The sequence below is a fragment of the Perognathus longimembris genome, chromosome 26, assembly GCF_023159225.1.
Source record: "Perognathus longimembris pacificus isolate PPM17 chromosome 26, ASM2315922v1, whole genome shotgun sequence".
NCBI classification, from domain to species: Eukaryota; Metazoa; Chordata; class Mammalia; order Rodentia; family Heteromyidae; genus Perognathus; species Perognathus longimembris.
The window spans coordinates 5,449,803-5,469,149 of record NC_063186.1 but is presented as its reverse complement, the minus strand read 5'-3'; the positions used below and the strand labels follow the sequence as shown (position 1 = coordinate 5,469,149).

The 19,347-nt window shown below is 52.8% G+C and overlaps 1 protein-coding gene across 1 annotated transcript; it reads left to right on the top strand.

Annotated features, from left to right (window-relative positions):
- The first annotated feature begins 322 nt into the window (after positions 1–322).
- On the top strand, positions 323–18,882 carry LOC125342680 (inhibitor of carbonic anhydrase-like). The gene is made up of 17 exons (XM_048334992.1): positions 323–370; positions 2,912–3,084; positions 4,350–4,458; positions 5,364–5,525; positions 5,975–6,119; positions 6,984–7,039; positions 8,413–8,591; positions 9,428–9,599; positions 10,292–10,434; positions 11,464–11,554; positions 12,288–12,344; positions 13,081–13,236; positions 14,269–14,410; positions 14,753–14,817; positions 15,502–15,686; positions 17,002–17,188; positions 18,570–18,882. The coding sequence occupies exons 1-17, from the start codon at positions 328–330 to the stop codon at positions 18,602–18,604; spliced, it is 2,100 nt and encodes a 699-aa protein (XP_048190949.1). The 5' UTR covers positions 323–327; the 3' UTR covers positions 18,605–18,882.
- The last annotated feature ends 465 nt before the right edge of the window (positions 18,883–19,347 follow it).

Genomic DNA, 19,347 nt, shown 5'->3' with positions numbered 1-19,347 from the left:
TTGCCCTCTTCCAACTTGAGAGCTACCTCCGTTTGTTTGCCGGGGGCCCTGACCAGTTCAGTCTTCAGCAATGGCCAGGCGCCATGGTGGAAACCCATAATCCCAACACTTGGGCAGCCAGGGCAGGTTACTGTCCTGGGGCAGCGGTTTTTCACCGATGGACCCAGGGCCAGGAGGTGAAGGGTGAGGGGACGGGCTCTAGGGCCCGGTGACCCAGCTGAGGGGTGGGAGGAGCGGCAAAGGCCATCCGGGCCCAGTCTGCTCACCTGGATCCACCAGGCTCCCGGCTGAGGACAGAAAGACCCAGGCTCTGGGGACCGGAGGATAATGAGGCTAGCCATCTGGGCTCTGCTGGGCGTGGGGGCCCTGGGTGAGTTGTGCACTGGGGACCCGGGTGCTGGAGGGGCATTCACGTGTGGAAGCACAATCACTGCGAGGGAATCCACCTGCCCCTTACAGCTGTGTGGCTCCAGGTGGTGCTTGACTTCTCTGGGCTGAGTTCTTTAAGTAAGAACCATCTCTACATAACTAACACCCACCTGCTAGGAAGAATCTAGATGAGGCAGACCCAACTCCTAGCACAGGCAAGTTGTCTGCAGTTAAAAAAACAAACCCTGTGTATCCACCAGAGGGTATGTTTAGCTGGGCTCTTGGCAGGACGGGAGAATGTGAAGATTAGCCAGGTGCTCAGAATCCCAGCGACTCAGGAAGCTGATGTAGGAAGATCCCAGTCAGTTCAAAGCCAGCCTGGGCAGGAAAGTCCGTGAGACTCTCATCTCCAATGAAGCAGCAAAAAGCTGCAAGTGGAGCTGTGGCTCAAGTGGTAAGAGTGCTAGTGTGGAGCGGACAGAAGTTCAGGGACAACATGTAGGCCCTGAGTTCAAATCCCAGCACTGGCATGTGCTCCCCACCCCCCCCCCCCCAGTATAAAGCACAGCTGTCAGATCTGAGCAGACACAGTTCTGTGAGGCCAGAGGCCACTGCCATGTGTAAAGTCTTCCTAAGATGGGAGGGGAGGGGCACCCAGGACCATGCAGAGGGAAGAGCAGCTTCTCCCAGCCCAGCACGGCCCCTCAGGGCTGCAGAGGGAGCTCGGTGGGCCTGGCACTGCCGGGGAAGGTGGGCCACAAGTGCGGTCCAGCGGTCCCTCTCCAATTCTCTCTCCAACAGGCACTGGGTTGTTTGTTCTTTATCTTCGCCCCTGGCAAAATCAGGCCCCGGGCAAAAGTTCATTTTGCTCAACTAGGGCTTTGTTTGCTAACCAGAGGCAAGAGCTGCCCAGTCCTCCGGGGCCCCTCCCCTGCTTTCTCTCTCTCAGGGCTGCTGGTCCAGGCTGGAGACTGCCCCGGGCTCTCCTCAAAGCTCCCTCTGTAATGCAACAACAACTCCGCAGATGCCAGGCACCAGTGGCTCGTGTCTGTCATCCTAGCTACTCAGGAGGCTCAGCTATGAGGATCGTGGTTCAAAGCCAGCCTGGGCAGAAAAGTCCATAAGACTCTTACCTGCAGTGAACCACCAGAAAACCCAAAGTGGCGCTGTGGCCCCAAAGGGGTAGAGTGCTGCCAACCTTAGGCAAAACAAAGCTCCAGGACAGCCCCCGGGCTCTGGGTACAAGCCCCATAACTGACACACACACACACACAAAAACCCAAACAAACCTGAAAAGCAACAAAAGCTAAAAGGGATGAGGCCATTTCATAGAACTAAAGTCTTAAGGGTAGATGGCCTTTTGTGTCTGGCTTTTTTTTTGGGGGGGGGAGGGCATATGGTACTGGGGCTTGAAACTCGGGGCCTTGTACTTGGTTCAACTTGCTTACACAAAGTTAGTGCTCTACCATACGAGCCCAACCCAGTATCCTGCCTTTTGCTGGTTAGTTGGAAGATGAAGTCTCCCAGACTCTTCTGCCTAGGTTGTCCTCAAACTGCAACCAACATATCTCAGCCTCCTGAGTAGCTAGAATTTCAGCCATGAGCCAAGGGTAGCAGCTCACATAACATTTTTTTGGTGGTGGTGGTGGTGGTCATGGGGCTTGAACTCAGGGCCTGGGAGCTGTCCCTGAGCTTTTCTGCTCAAGGTTAGCGCTGTACCTCATTGAGCCACAGTTCCATCTCAGGTTTTCTAGTGGGTAGTTGGAGATAAGAGTCCCACATGGGCTTTCTTGCCCGGGCTGGTTTCAAACAGCGAGCGATCCTAAGATCTCAACCTCCTGAGTAGCTAGGATGACAGGCGTGAGCCTGTCAGGTGCCTGACGTCCAAATAACATTTTCAAGGTTCATTTATACTGTAGCCAGGAGTAGTACTTTCTCATTTTCTCCAGAGAGTCATATTCCACTCTATGGCTATACCATGTTCTGTTTCCCCGCTGTGCCCACTCCTGCCCATTCTAGTGCTTTGCTCTTTTTTTTTTTTTTTTTTTTTTTTGGCCAGTCCTGGGCCTTGGACTCAGGGCCTGAGCACTGTCCCTGGCTTTTTCCCGCTCAAAGCTAGCACTCTGCCACTTGAGCCACAGCGCCGCTTCTGGCCATTTTCTGTATATGTGGTGCTGGGGAATCGAAACTAGGGCCTCGTATATCCGAGGCAGGCACTCTTGCCACTAGGCTATATCCCCAGCCCCTAGTGCTTTGCTCTTTAGCTATTGTGACTCACGCTGTTGTGCGTGTGCCTGTATTTGTGTCCCTGGCTTTTACTATTTTTTTTTTTTGCATATGCCTAGGAGTAGAATATCTAGTTCTGTCTTTAACTTCTTTAATACTCTGACAAGGCAGGACAATTCAGAGATAGGGACCCTGAGAATCCACCTGCCAGCAGAATCCACTCAGGTGGCCCTTCCTCTTGCCTTTGACCTCCTCTGCCAGCAGAGAGAGGTGAGTGAGGCCCGGTGCTCACACCCCTGCGCTGTCCCTCTCCCAGGGCTGTGTCTGGCTGTCCCCGAGAAGACTGTGAGGTGGTGCACTGTGTCAGATCATGAGGCCACCAAATGCTCCAGTTTCCAAGAGGCCATGGGAAAAGTCCTCCCCGCAGACGGCCCCCTTGTCACCTGCGTGAAGAGAAGCTCTCACCTGGATTGCATCCACGCCACCGCGGTGAGTCACAACAGCCCAGAAGAGAGACAAAAGCCCTATTCTCTGTCTCTCTGTCTGTCTTAATCTGTCTGTCTCTCTTGCTTTCTTTTTCTCTCTTTCCTCATAGACATGAGCTGTAGCGGCTTACTCCTTGCTATTCAGGAGGCTGAGATCCGTGGATCACAGTTTCAAAGTCAGCCGGGGCAGGAAAGTCCATGAGACTCATCTCCAATTAACTACCACCAAACCAGTAGAGTGTTAGAACACAGCCTTGAGCAAAAGCACTCAGGGGCAGTGCCCAGGCCCTGAGTTCAAACCCTACAACCGGAAAAAAAAAATCAATATTTTCATGTAATTACGTGCTTGGAAAGTACAATAGAATTGAACCCTACATGAGCCTCATACAAGATAAATATCTCATAAGAAATATGTTTTGATACCAGTTATTAATTAGGGAAAAAGATCCCAGTAGTGTGATCTCAGAACTCATCGTTATTCCAAAATAATAAACTGATGTACAGAGAAAAAGAACCCTGTTGGTGGGAAGGTAAATGAGTGCAGCCATTACGGAAATGACTATGAAGCTTCATCAAGAAGCTGAACATAGGGCTGGGGATATGGCCTAGTGGCAAGAGTGCCTGCCTCGGATACACGAGGCCCTAGGTTCGATTCCCCAGCACCACATATACAGAAAACGGCCAGAAGCGGCGCTGTGGCTCAAGTGGCAGAGTGCTAGCCTTGAGCGGGAAGAAGCCAGGGACAGTGCTCAGGCCCTGAGTCCAAGGCCCAGGACTGGCAAAAAAAAAAAAAAAAAAAAAAAAAAAAAAGAAGCTGAACATAAGCCAGGACCTGTGGCTCGTCATGCCTGTAATTCTAGCTACTCAAGAGGCTGAGATGCAGAGGATCATAGTTTGAGACCACCCTGGGCAGAAAAATCTGTGAGGAATCCATTTCCAAAATCACCAGCAAAAAGCCAGGCTGGAGGCATGGATGAGGTAGAAGAGCACCAGGTTGGTGCAAGAAAGCCAAGGAAGAGCAGAAGGCCCTGAGTTCAAGACCCAGTACAGGCACATGCACAACAACCTAAGAACTTCCCTAGATCCGCTTAGAACGCCCCTGTTATATACCTTAAGGAACAGAGACACCTGCACGAATCTCCAGAGAGGCACAGGTCACCGCATCACCGTCGCTATCTCGGGAGCACGCTCCCGCCGGCAGAGAGCTCGGAGATGGTTCCCAGCGGTAGTGGGCTCCGTCCCATTCACCATCTCGTCTCATCTCCCCAGGAAAAGAAAGCTGACGCTGTGACTGTCGAGGGAGGTTTGGTGTTTGAGGCCAGCCTGCCCCCCTATAACCTGAAGCCCGTGGCGGCCGAAGTCTATGGATCCAAAGACGGTGTGTTCCCCCCGGGGAAACCTCTGCTTTCTGGTGTGACGGGAAGACAGGGGTGGGGGCAGAGATGCCAGAGCTCCGTTAGACGGAAAGAAGGCGTCCCTGAGGCCTGCCGGGGGTAGAGAGAGGGACTGGCTCTCCCTGGACAACTTCAGCTTTTTGTGCCTCATGGCTGCCCTGGCTGCTACAGGCCATAGAGGGGTGGTGCTCTCCGGAGTCCCGTACCCACCACGGCGGCTGTGCCAATCGGAGGCCCCCGTCTCTCCATGCCTCAAAGATCGTGCAAGCGGGAGGCTCTTCCGTGTTCCTGCCTCTGTGGGCGGGAAAAGAATTATACATGCTCTACCACTTACGACGGGCCGGGACAAGGGTGGCTCATGCCTGTAATCCTAACTACTCGGGCGGGGCGGGGGGGGCCTGAGATTGGGAGTTCTAGGCCAACCGAGGCAGAAATATCCAAGAGACTTCATCTCAATAGAACGCTGGTGTGCATCTGTCATCCCAGCTACGGTAGGAAGTGAAGAATAGGAGGATTGCAGTCCTGGTGTGGGCCCAGGCGGGAGGAGTGACCTTATCTCAGAAATAACCGGTACAAAGAAAGGGCTGGAGGTATGGCTCGGCAGGAAGAACAACCGACCTAGCAATCATGAGGCCATGAGTTCAAACCCCAGTATCACACACACACACAGAAGTGTACATGTTATAAATCAGGGGATAGTTGGTGCCCCAGACAGGTTCAGTTTTCTCTTTCCTCTCAGTCAACACTCCCTCCCCCATTTCCCTTTCTCCCTGCTCACCTGGGAATGGAGCCTACCCTAGGACCCTCCAAAATTCCACCTTGTACCCTCTTGGGAAGCTCAGAAGTGACCAAGCCCCTTTGGCCCCTCTTCCTCCCCGCTCCTTCGCAGACCCACAAACCCGCCATTACATCGTGGCCGTGGCGAAGAAAGGCACTGGCTTCCAGCTGAGCCAGCTCCGTGGCAGGAAGTCCTGCCACCCGGGCCTGGGCTGGGCCACCGGCTGGCACGTCCCCCTAAGCGCACTGCTGCCCTCTGGGTCTCTGGGCACAGGTAAGCCAGCTCAGGTTTTGGGGTGGGGGGTGGGGTCCCGGTCCGGCTGGGCCTAAGCCAGGGTCCCAAGTCACTATCAAGAGCGATATGAGTCTCTGTCTCCAAGATTTGTGGTGCCAGCAGCGCTAATGGCTGAGTGCCTCTGTTCCACAGCGTGGGCTCCTGACGCCCCTCTACCATCCCAGCTCTCTTCTAGAAGTGGGACACCCCATCCCGAGGTCCCGAGGGTGATGGGAGGGGGGTGCCGGCTGACCTGCCAGAATCCGTGCCCAGCCCTCCCGGGCTCCAGCCTATACCTCGCTAGCCGAGCCCCATGGCCCTGGGCTCCACGGCTGGGTTTGGTGTGGGCCACGCAGCCCTCACCCCGAAAGCCAGCAAGCTGGGAGACACGTTGCCCTGGGTGCGTCCACAAGCACCCGCCCCGGGGCCCACGCGTTTGTATTACGCAGAGGCCGCCAGGTTCTTCGGCAGCAGCTGCGTCCCGTGTGCCGGCAGCAGCTTCCCCAGCCTGTGCCGCCTGTGCGCGGGCCAGGGTCCGGACAGGTGCGCCTGCTCCTCCCAGGAGCCCTACTTTGGCTACTCGGGCGCCTTCAGGTGAGTGCTAGGCCCTGCCCTTTCTTGCTCTTCAGTTGGGCGCCAGGGGGCTCACTACTGAGGATCATGGTTCGAAGCCAGCCTGGAACTGGAACGGTGGCTCAAGTGGTAGAGCACAGGCCTTGAGTGACACACACACACACACACACACACACACACACACACACACACCCGAGCCTGAGGTACATCTGTGTTACCCTTCCCGACCACAAGGAGCCGAGGGAATTCTGGGATCTCCGGACACAAGATGGGCTCCTCGTAGGGCAAAAAGCCGGACTTCCTGGCTCACTTCCTGTGCTAAGCATCCTCTCCTGGCCTCCCCTAAGCCCCTGCTGCCCTCTCTCCTTGTTCCACGCTCTCCGGAAGAGAAACGGTGCCTGCTCAGAACCAGAGCAAAGCCAGGAGGCAGTGGTGCTGGTGCGCATGCCTGGAATCCTAGCTACCGAGGAGGCTGAGGTCTGAGGACCCCGGTTGGAAGCCAAGCTGAGGGCAGGCGGCAAAGTCCGCGAGACTCTTATCTCTTAAATCAACCAGCGAAAAGCCAGAAGTGGAGACGTGGCTCAAGGGGTAGAGCACCAAGCCCTGAGCCAACACAAGAAAGAGAACAGGAGGCCTTGGGGTCAATCCCCAGTACTAGCACCAAACCACACCACACCACACCACACCTGTTGTATTAAGCCACGGCATTCATAGACCTTCCCCTCCCCTCCCCCCAACCCCCAGGGAAGGCCATCACGTGGGTGATGACTGATTCATGGCCAAGAAAGCCCCTTGAGCTGGTGGCTGTCAGAGGCTGCAAGGCTGGCACCCGGGGGTGGGGGTGGGGGGTGCGGGGGGGCTGATGACGGCTTTCCTGTTCCTCAGGTGTCTGCAGGATGGTGTGGGGGACGTGAGCTTCGTGAGGCACATGACAGTGTTTGGTAAGTGGGGGGGAAGTGGGGGATGAAAGAACCGAAGTCAAGGTTACAGATTCGGGGTTTTATAATTTAAAAAAACAAACCATGCTGGGAATCGAACCCAGGCTTCTTGACTAAGTACCCTCCTACTTGAGCCACCCCCCACAACAGATTTGGGGTTTTATCATCCATGAGATGTCCACCCCACACAGACCCTACTGTCTCGCTCACGGTGGGTGGGATCTAAAGGAGCCGGGCCCAGGCTCATCGTGGGGTGGGGGGCGTGAGCCCCTCATGCTTTCAGTTCCCGACAGCCTAAGGTTCTTGCCCGACGTGGCCGGGCCCACGTCCTCCCTTCCCGGAGCCAGCCACTCCAAGTGCCCACTCCTCATTACCTCCCAGTGACCCGCACGGGCCGCATTTTGGCAACGGATGTGTGTCTTTGCTGTCAATGATTTTCTCTTTTTTTAATTATTGAGGTCGCCTCTCGGGTCTCATGCACACCACGATGTTTTAAGGCAATTATCGCTCTGTCCTGTGGCTGGCTGGTCAAGTACCACAGTGAGGCTGCGAGCTATCCATCCATCCATCCATCCATCCATCCATTCATTCATTCACTTACTGTGCCACTTACTGGGCCCCTAGGCCTCTTTCCTACTTTTGGCCCTTCTATCACCTTTCTCAGTGGTCTGTGTCTGCAGAAATGTGGCTGCTAGAGAGAGAAAGAGAGAGAGAGAGAGAAAGAGAGAGAGAGAGAGGGAGTGTGTTGGGAGGGGGAACCTTGGCTGTTGGAAGAGACTTTGGCAGTTACCCTGTCTCCCCATTCCTGGAGCCGAACCATTGTATCATGGATTTGGCTTCGGTGGTGAAGCCTCGTTGAAACGGAACAGTCCTACGTACGGTCTTTGGTGGGTGACTGATGGGTGCATGTTTGCTGGCGCCGTTCCTTTTTGGTAGTGCCTCAGAGAAGCGGGTAGGCTAAAGGGTCCTTGCCGGTCCTGCATCTACCTGCGTGGGCCGGTGGCTTCTGCTTCCTATGTGTAGAAAATGAGCTTGAGGGGACCAGGCACTGGTGGCTCACGCCCCTAATCCTAGCTACTCAGGAGGCTGAGATCTGAGGATTGCGGCTGGCAGCCAACCCCAGGCAGGCCTTACCGGAGATAAGAGTCATCTCCAATAACCCAGCAAAAAGCTGAAGTGGAGGTGTGACTCAAGTGGTGAGAACACCGGCCTTGAACAACAACAATAAAAGAAGCCAAACGAAAGTACAAGGACCCGAGTTCAAGCCCCTGCAAGTCCTCTTTGGGTCACACAACCGAGGCTCCGTGTGGAGGGCACGGATGAAAGGGCGCGTGGCTCTGCCCGCGGTCAGCCGGCCCGCGTTTGCCTCCCCCCAGAGGTCCTGCCCGAGGAGGCTGACAGGGCCCAGTACGAGCTGCTGTGCCCGGATAACACGCGGAAGCCGGTGGACCAATACGAGCAGTGCCACCTGGCCAAGGTCCCCTCCCACGCCGTCGTGGCCCGCAGCATGGACGGCAAGGAAGACGTGATCTGGGAGGTCCTCAACAAGGCCCAGGTATCCCCACCACCACCGCCCAGAGCCCCCCTGCTTGGGCTTGTGGGGGGGAGGGAGGTTGGTGAGGTTCCCCAATCGCCTTCTGATGTTCAGATCACAGACGGGACCCATGGCCACCCCCTCCCCCCCACAGTGCCCTCCTGGGGCCTGTGCCCGCTTGCAGCCTGAGTCTCCCCACTAGGGTAGACAAACCCAAGCTCCCTTCATACAGATCTGGGGGGCGTGGGGTGTCAGTCTCCCTTCCCCTCCCCCCCGGGATTCACAGCTGGGATTCACAGAGATTTAGGAACACCGTGAGCCACAAACACAGCAGGGCCATGGCCACTGTCTTGGGGCTCAAGCGCGCCCGGTCGCCTCCTTTGTCTGTGGCAGACATGGAAGGCCCGGTGTAGATATTCAGAACCGAGCCCCTGTACACATGCTCTTTAGCCTAGAATGAGTTGCATCCCTGTAAACTCATCATCAGTGTTGCTGTAACTCCATAAATCGTTTGATGATCACTTGTACAGAGGGTGGTTGTGCTTTTTCGTGGTCTATTCAAAGCCACGGTAAAGTTCAACTGACAAATTGGGCAGACGAAGAAATGAACCGTGACAAAACAGCAACAATGGTTATGAAAACCTTACTGCTTTTGTCCTCCCCTAGACTTTCCATTTACTATTTCCAGAGTATGGCGAAGTGCAGGGAGTTGTGGTCGTGTCTGGGGGTGGGGGTGGGGGGGAGATTACAAGTCTGTCCGTTTCTCTTTCCTTTCTTTGGTTTGGTGTTTGTTTCATGCGGACCTTCACCTCAGTGTCAGCCTTCCTCCTTTGTCCTTGCCCTTCTCCTTTGAACAGGAACATTTCGGAAAAGGCAAGAGGTCAGAATTTCAACTCTTTGGTTCCCCGCATGGGAGAGATCTGCTGTTCACGGATGCTGCCTGGGGTTTTTTACGGGTCCCCCCTAAAATGGATGCTAAGCTGTACCTGGGATATGAATATCTTTCTGGCACCCGGCACCTGGAGACAGGTATTAGGGTCTTGGGTGGAACCTGGCCAGCTGCAGGACCAGGGTTACCAACTAGAGCTGTGCTGCTAAGTGTGTGTGTGTGTGTGTGTGTGTGTGTGTGTTGTAAATATCAGGGGCTGGATGCTGTCCCTTCGCTTTCTTTGCTCAAGACTAGTGTTCTACCACCTGAACCACACACCTCGCTTCTGGTTTTTTAGTGGTTAATTGGAGAAAAAAAAAGAGTCTCATGGAGTTTTCTGCCCCTCCTGGCTTCAAACCACGACCCTCAGCTCTCAGCCTCCCGAGTAGCTAATATTAGTGGTGTGAGCCACCGGCAGCAGCCGGCCTGTGAGACTTTCCGATGATCTGGGAGAAAGGCTTACGTTACGTGATTACCAAAGCGGTTCCAAGACCATCGTGTTGTAGGCAACTTGAAGTAACGACGGTTCTAAGTCCCTGCACTCAACAAAGCGACCCGCCCAGAGCCGGGAAGAACAACCTCACCTAAGCGGGAATGGGAATAGGCCACGATGGCACTGAAGAGCAGAACCCCAACTGCGGGGATTCCGGGTCCAGCTCCTCCCTTCCACTAGATCCACCACGATGTATTTCTATCTAGCTATGCTTCTTTCCTTCTTCCCCTCCCTCTTCCTTGTCCCGGGAGGGGAGGGGGGCCTTCCTCGGGACCCCTGACCCCTCTCTCCCCACCCTAGGCGTGCAGGGGATTCAGAGGGTGCGGTGGTGTGCGGTGGGCCCCCAGGAGAAGGCCAGGTGCGAGGAGTGGAGCGCGGTGAGCGGCGGGGCTGTGGCGTGCACCGTGGAGGAGACGCCGGAGGACTGCCTCGCCGCCATTGTGGTAGGAGGGTCCCCCCTTCCCAGCCTAGGGCCAGCCCGAGTCCCAGGGGCATGCTTGGCGGGGGGGGGGGGGGGCTCAGCTCTGGGCCCCAGGGAGCTCAGAGGAGTGTAGGGATCTTCTGGGATGGGGACATCGTGGGATTTATTTGTTTTGTGCCGGTACTGGGACTTGAACTCGTGTTCTCAGCCTGGCTTGTTTTGCTCAAGGCTGGTGCTCTACCACTTGAGCCACACTTCCCACTTCCCGCTTTTCCCAGTCAATTAGAGGTGAGAGTCTTGAGGATTTGTTTGCCCAGGGTGGCTCTGGACCTCGGATCTTCCTAGGTAATCAAATCATCGGGTTAAAAACTACCCTTAACAGTTACAACTCCACCAAGTATTTCTGCCTCTGTTGACCTGACCAGGTTCTAAATATTGATGCCAAGTTATTTCCAAATCCCTTGTTATTGCAGATAAAACAGGGTTGGAAATTTTATACCCAGGTCAATATTTATTTAATTAAAGAAACTGATTTTCAATATTTGATTTTCTTTTTCCAGTCCTGGGGCTTGAACTCAGGGCCTGAGCACTGTGTCCCTGGCTTCCTTTTGCTCAAGGCTGGCACTCTACCACTTGACCCACAGCGCCACTTCCAGCCTTTTCTGTTCATGTGGTGCTGAGGAATCGAACCCAGCACTTCATGTACGCCAGGCAAGCGCTCTACCACTGAGCCACCTTCCTAGCCCCTATTTGATTGATTTTTAACACATTCACTACAGTCCCCGCTTTTTGCTTTTTTTTTTCTTTTGTCAGTACTAGGGACTGAACTCAAGGCCAAGGATGGCTTTGAACCACAGTCCTCAGATCTCAGCCTCCTGAGGAGCTAGGACCACGGGCGTATGAGCCGCTGGCTCCCGCCTCTTCAGCTCGCTTTGACGGGATAGATGTGGTTAGCCCGGGACTCGGGCTGTGAGAAGCCAGCAGGCGAGAGAGCTCCGAGGGTCAGTGGGATGGGTCAGCCTGGTTGCTCACGACGGACCCGTTCCTCTAGATAGGAGACGGGGACGCCATGACCGTGGATGGAGGACACGCTTACCTCGCAGGCCAGTGTGGGCTGGTGCCTGTCCTGGCAGAGAATTACGGTGAGTGGAAGGGGGACACCTCTCCGTCATCGTCCCCGCCCCCTTCCCGGACCGTGGAGAAGGTTGAGCTAATAACAATGGAGTTGGAAGATAGGGAGATGACGGGTTACAATCCCCTTCCCTAATGTCAGAACTAAGTTAAGGTGCAGAGGTAGGAGCCGGCTGGACAGAGCTTCGAGGTAATAGCCCTTTTTAATGGAGACCGTGAGGTGTTGGGGAGGGTATGGAGTCGAACTGACAGAGCTTTAGGAAAGGATCTTCACCCAAATCTGCAGCGGTCCCCGCCTCTCCCCTCGCTCCTCAGGGGCTCCCCCATTTTCTTACTTTTGCACCTGCAGGCGTAGTGAGGAGGTTCCAGGATGGAAGCTAATGTTCAAACAGCCAGCAGCTGGGGAAACTGGTCACTGGTGTTTGATGGCTTAGTGCCCATTCCTTTCACTTATTTTGACAATACCAAGCAAGATTTGAACTCAGAGCCTTGTACTTACTGGGCAGCCACCCTACCCAACTTAAGCTACACTTGCGAGTCTTGGACCCTGATCCTCCGTATTTACGCTTCCTCAAATAAGGGAGAAGGCAGACCTGTCACCACGCCCAGATTAGGGTGACGACAATGAGCTCCCCATGCCCGGCTTTGTTCTTGATGACAGGGACTGAGGGACTCATGAGTTCGGACGGAGTTCCCGTGACTTTAGCAGGCTGCGTTCCTCTGTTCCCTCTATTGTCCTTTCAGAGCCTAAACCTGGGAGTGAGCGCCTGGGGTCTAAGTGTGTGAACGCGCCCTTGGAAGGTGAGTGACTAGCCGTGGAGCCCAACTACAGGCTAATTATTGGGGAGATGGTAAGGAAACCTTAAAAAAACCAAACACACTTAAATCAACTTGCTAGAATTGGGAAAGGGAAAAAGGAAGAGCAGGAGGAGGAAGAGGAAAAGGAGAAGGAGGCCCAGTTCACTGCTAAGATGCAAACCTGTCCCACAGTGGCCATAATAATAAACAGCAATGAACAATACTGACAGCACAGACAGCTGACAGAGGAGTCCTGTTGGCAGTCCTCCGTGTTGACTCTGCTCAGCGCCCCTAGCGTTGGACTAGGTCCCTACCTATGGAGGCTCAAGGACCGCACGGCTTTGCACAGGGCCGTACCAGCAGGAGAGGGGCTGCCTCCGAGCTCGAGAAGAAGCGGGGTGATGGGCCTCCCCTGAAAAATTCCTAGGTCCCCTTTTAGTCCCACTGAACCAGAAACCACAGCTGTTGAAACAGATCTGATCCGTGCTGAGGTTTGCAAACTGCTCTGCCAAGGGTGGTTTTGCACATCCTTCCACTAGAAGGGGGACGGAACGGAAACAGGGACTATGCAATCTGCCGTCTCCACCACACAGAGGCTCTTCAAGGGTCTGGAGAAGGAGGGGGTGGTTCAAATCCTATTTGGGGAGCACCATCCTCCATCCATCCTCTGCCCCAATCCCCATCCCTACTCCACCCCAAAGAAAGGAAGAAATTGGATCTTGGTATTTCCACTCGCAAGGCTACTACGTCGTGGCTGTGGTTAAGAAATCCGATGTTGGCATCACCTGGAATTCCCTGCGAGGCAAGAAGTCCTGCCACGTGGCGGTTGGCAGCTCCGCGGGCTGGCACGTGCCCATGGGTTTAATATACAATCAGACCGGGTCCTGCAAGTTCGGTGAGTGCGCCCTTGCAGGTACAGTGGGCCCAGGCCTGGGGTGGTGGGGAGGGGAGAGGTTTGTGCAGAGGGCCAGGAAGAATACGTGGAGGGCTTGCCACACTCAGGGGCCCCTGAGCAAGCCCTTCCCTCTGCCCTCACCGCTTTGCTTCTGGGAGGGGGCGGAGGTAGAGATGGCTTCAAGGGCGGATTTCAGGGAAAGATGGTCCTTATGTGTCAGAAATGGGCTTGGGAGCAGTCGGAGCATGCGCGGTGAGCCTACTCGCGCGCACACATTTGACTTTGACATCTAAAAGAAACATCTGTTATATGTAATAATTCCTTCCTTCCTTCCTTCCTTCCTTCCTTCCTTCCTTCCTTCCTTCCTTCCTTCCTTCTTTCCCTCTTCCCTCCCTCCCTCCTTCCCCCCCCCTAGTTTTTTTTGTGCTGAGCCTCTAGCTCTTGCTTATTAGCTTTTTGTTCAAGACTAGTGTCCTACCACTTGAACCACAGTTCCACTTACGGCCTTTGGGTGGTTAACTGGAGATTAAAACATCTCACAGACTTTCCTGCCCTGGCTGGCTTTGAACTGAGATCCTTAGATCGCAGCCTCCTAATTAGTTAGGATTATGGACATGAGTAACCAAGCCTGACTTGTCAGGTTCTGATTATTATTTTTTTCCTCCCTGGTAGACTGTGGGGTTTCAACTCAGGGCCTGGGTGCTGTCCCTGAGCTTTTTTGCTCAAGGCTAGTGCTCTATCACTTTGAACCACAGCTCTACTTCCAGTTTTCTGGTGGTCCATTAGAAACAAGAGTCTCATGGACTTTCCTGCCTGGGCTGGCTTTGAACCTCAGTTCTCAGATCCTAGCCTACTGAGTAGCTAGGATGACAGGCATGAGCCACCGGTGCCTGGCTAGGTTCTGACTTTTAATAATAGGTCCGCATACATAAAGAAGTTCTCCAAATCAAGGGGGTCTGGCAACGTGAAGGACAAACTCGGAGGCTTTCCTGCTATGATCGGAAGGTGTGACTCTGGCCGTCTTTCCCACAGACGAGTTCTTCAGTCGCGGCTGTGCCCCCGGATCTAATCCTGACTCCCCTCTCTGTGCTCTGTGTGGCGGGAGTGACAATCCAGCCCACACATGCGCCCCCAACAGCAACGAGAGATACTTCGGCTCCACAGGGGCGCTCAGGTGAGTGGGGTCCGCGGACCGTCTTTCTCCCTGCACCACCCCAGTGAACGCCTCCTCCTCGCGGCATCGTCAAGAAGGAGCCGGAATCAGAGGACAACTCCAGTTCCCTGGGTGGCTCCAAGACGGAAGGAAGTTGGGCCTGGTTCTAGAATATTCCCCAGCAAGCCCAGCTGACTTGAAGCATCTCAGGAGCCCCGTAGAGAGTCCAGAGTGCTGGTTGTAGAGTTGCTACCCTGGAAGTGGTGTGTGCGTGTGTGTGTGTGTGCGTGCGTGTGTGTGTGTAAGGGGTGTGACTCGATCTTGGTGCCTTCTATCCTTGCTGATTTGTCTCTTGCCGTGCAGGTGTCTGGTTGAGAAAGGAGATGTGGCTTTTGTGAAGCACTCTACAGTCCTAGAGAACACCAACGGTATGCGACTGTAATATCCTTTCCAATCTAGTCAGATAGGGAACTTTTTAGGTGACTTGGGTCCTTACACTTTATTTTTGTGTATGCCGGTTCTGGGGTTTGAACTCTGGGCCTGGTTGCTGTCTGTGAACTTCTTTTGCTCAAGGCTAGCGTTCTACCATTTGAGTCACAAATCCACTTCTGGATTTATTATTATTGTCAGTCCCGGGGCTTGAACTTAGGGCCTGGGTGCTGTCCCTAAGCTCCTTTTTGCTCAAAGCTAGCACCCTACCACTTGAGCCACAGCACCACTTCTGGCTTTTCCTGTTCATGTGGTACTGAGGAATCGAACCCAGGGCTTCATTCATACTAGACAAGCACTCTGCCTGTAAGCCACATTCCCAGCCTCTGAACAGACATTCTTAATCTTAATATTAATTCAATTAATTGATCTTTCCCTTCTTGGCTAAATTTTTTTTTCAGGCTCGTTTTAAGAAATCTTTGCCTTTAAATAGATTTTTTTTAAAATAGCACTAGCCAGAAGAGGTTAGGAGTTCATGGGTTTCCCCCCCTCCCCCATTCTGTTTTATTTAAAAAGCTTTCTTGTTTTATTTCTCTGTGCCTTCCAACTCTTTGGGGTATTGCCGGTCTGTCACACTTTGACCAAAGCCATCAGCTGGAGCTGACCCACCTTGCTCTCCCTAGGAAAGAACCCTGAGGCCTGGGCTAAGGACCTGAAGCAGGCAGATTTTGAGCTGCTGTGCCTCGATGGTACCAGAAAGCCTGTGTCGGAAGCTCAGAGCTGCCACCTGGCCACAGTGCCGAACCATGCCGTGGTGTCGAGGAAAGATAAGGCCGATTTTGTTCGCAGGATACTCTTCAACCAGCAGGTATGGGCACTCGCCATGCGCTCAGTACGTCGGCCCGCCTACGCTGGTGTGTGGTCCCTGCCCGGTTCCTTCTTTTCCTCTCTGAGGCAGTGGAGCTTGTCAACAGAGGCCTCTGTTTAGCCAAGACTCACTGATTCACTCCACTCCCTGGGCTTACTCAACCTTCTACGAGCATACATCCTTTCTCCTTTCTTCTGTTGCACAAGTTACGGAGTTGGCTCAGTGCTAGGCTGGGCTAAATGTAGGGAAAGCAGAAGGGAGGTTATGCTTCTTGATCCACATTTTCCTCAACCTGGGGCAGGCTTGGCACTATCTTGGGCTTCATGAAAGTTAAGAATCAACATTTAGACAACCAGCCGGGCACCCGAGGCTCGCGCCTGACATCCCATCTACCACCATCTGAGGATTGTGGTTTGCAGCCGGCCCGGGCAAGAAAGTCTGTGAGATTCTTAGCTCTAACGAACCACCAGAATACCAGAAGTGGCACTGTAGCTCGAAGTGACAGACCACTAAGCCTCGAGCGCAAAAGCCCAGGGACAATGCCCACGCCCTGAGTTCAAGTTCCATGACCGACAAAAAACATTTAGATACCTTATGATTTCTCTAGGAAGCCACTGGGTGCTGATCTTAGGGAGCAGTGGCTCTTGATTAAGGATCCCTCAAAACCTGCTCTGTCCCGTTCTTGGAGATTCCCCGTAGGAAACCCGTGTCTTAGCGTAGGTCGTTCACATGTCCCAGTTAAAGGGAGGGGACGCAGGGAAAGCTGTTAGCATGAGGCTCCGGAGTCTGCACTTTCGAAAGGACAAGCCGCCTGCCACCTTAGCCACAAGGGGAAAAGGGACAGAGGAGGGGGGAAGGAGGAAGGAAGAGGTGGAATGTGGCCACCTGGAGGGCAGAATCAGAGAATAGCAAAGACAGGGGAACGAGGGTTCTAGACTTCCAACAGGACACTGCAAGGATGACCGAGAAAGCCGGAAACAACTGGCAGTGCGTGACCCAGTGGAGATGTGATTGGCCAACGGGGAGCTCTTTCCGTCTACCGTGGTTTTGCAGACACCATCTCCATTTGCATATGGGTATACTAAGGCTCGCTTTTTCAAATGTGACACGGAAATGGCAGGGCTATTATCTGAAACCAGAGATCATTGCGTTCTGACATTTCACTACAGTACCTAGTAAATAAATATTGCTGTGTCTGCCTTTCTCACAGGCTGGACCTCAGTCATTTGGCAGATTCAGGTCTTCTGAGACACAAGCCTCAATCCCATGCTTCTAGAAGCCCATGGTCATTCACTGTCTTGTCTGTCCAACCCAGGAGCTCTTTGGAAGAAATGGATTTGAATACAGGATGTTCCAGCTGTTTGACTCCTCCAGCAAGGATCTGCTGTTCAGCCATGACACAGAATGTCTGGCTAACCTTCAGAACAAAACCACTTATGACAAGTACATAGGGCCGGATTATCTCACGGTGATGGCCAACTTCAAGCAGTGCCTAACCTCTGGTAAGCAGAGCGGAAGTCCCAGGAGAAATAACAGTGACAACTGAAGTCAACGTATTTATATTAAGGGTTAATATATAAGGACACAACGACGTGGGCTTTCTCCCTGCTGTAGGAGGAGTCAGAGGCACACATGAAGTTAACTCAGTTAACTCACACATGAAATTAACTTAGCAAAAGACACTCATCTCCAAAAGCCTGAACTGGGGGCTGGGGATCTAGCTAAGCGGAAGAGCACTTGCGTGGCAAATGCAACGCCCTGAGTTCCAGCCTCAGCTCTGGAAAAAAACAAAAAAACAAAAGGCTGAACTGTTTGAAGGGGCCATGGAGTGCAGTTGAATTTCAGATTTCTTGGGAATTGAACTTGTGTTCATGGCATTTCCATTCACTTGTTAATAAAGGGCCCTTCTGTGTAGGCAGAGGGCTTGGGGAAAGACACATATTACATTTAGCCACCCAGAGAGGACTACTTTGTCAGTGCTTTTAAGTAATACGTATAAATAACATTAATAGGAATAAATATAGTTAGCTCTGAAGTAGGCCCTTTCTACATTACAAATTTAAGATGATGCAAATGCCAGGCGTCAGCGGCTCACACCTGTCATCCTAGCTACTCAGGAGGATGAGATCTGAGGATCGCGGTTCAAAGCCAGCCCAGGCAGGAAAGTCCGTGAGACTCTTATCTCCACATAACCACCAGAAAACCAGTGGATGTGACCCAAGTGGTAGAGCGCTAGCCTTGAGCTGAAGAGCTCAGGGGCAGCACCCAGGCCCTGAGTTCAAGCCCCATGATCACCACCACTACCACCACCAACAAAGATGACACCAACTACCCCCAAAAAGCAATAAATGGGGGAGAGGGGATACAATTTCCTTATTTGAGACCATCAGATTGTTGGGAGCTTGCCTCAATTTTTGTTGAATTATATTGTGAGTGAAAGATGATAAGAGCAGGGAGAAGAAGTAGCTGGGCACTGGTGGCTCATGATTATAATCACAGCTATTCAGGAGGCTGAGATCTGCGGATCCCAAATAGAAGTCCAGAAGACTCCTTACATCAATTAACCATGCAAAAAAAAAAAAAAGCCAGTGGAGGTATGGCTCAAGTGGTAAGAGCACCAGCCACGAATGAAAAAAAACACAACAAAACCAGGCAAGCGCATGAGGGCCTTGAGTTCAAGCCCCAGTGCCAGAAAAAACAAAAAACACCATAAAAATGTATGCATATATTTACATATTGAAGGGTAGACATTAGTTAAGTCAAATGTCTCTCTGTGTATTTATATGTGTTTGAAAACATCTGTATGAACTTCAATAAAACGGAGGCCTGTGTAGTGAGCAGTGGCTGGCCCTGATGGCCTTTCTCTTCTTTCCTGATTCCCAGGACTCCTGGACGCCTGCTCATTCCACAGAAATTGAAAAGACATGAAAAAGGGACCGATGGCGGCGCCAACTGTTGTTTATCTCCGTGTGGATTTGTGTCAACCTCGGTCATCTTTACCATTTTGATCAGTTCTTGGTGCGGAAATTAAAATGAATCAAAACCATGCGTCCTGGCTGGCTCAAAAGATGAGCAGAATAACCTGGCTTAGGTAGCCAGAAATGAGCGCGGAAAGAGTGTATCAATCATCAGACCCTCGTGCAAATAAAGATTATGTTTGCACCAATCATGGTACACAGCCATGCCAATGAAAGATGTGCTTACACCAGTCATAGCAGTCCCTCATAGAAAAGGAAGGACTGTGTTTGCACCAATCACAGACCTTCTTCTGGGCCACACTAACTAGAGGCTCCTCCTCTGGCCTAGGTGTCAGTGGCTAGAGGGTCATTTAGACCCTAGGTGTGGGATGGCAAGGTAGGATGTTTGAACCAGTCACATCTGAGACTGTGCCTTCACCATATGTATGTATGTGGGTAGGTATATACATTTATATGCATATACAGCCATGTATACAGATAGATAGATAGATAGATAGATAGATAGATAGATAGATAGATAGATAGATTCATAAATGGATGGTTTGAAGCAGTTAGTCAGGGACCAAGACCTCATTCTTTCTAGGAATGACATTTTTTTTTTACTTCTGGTCCATTGTCTTCTGACAAGAAGCCATGAGCATGCCTGTCTTTCATGTTGGGACTTCTAGAAGTTTCTCCCCTAG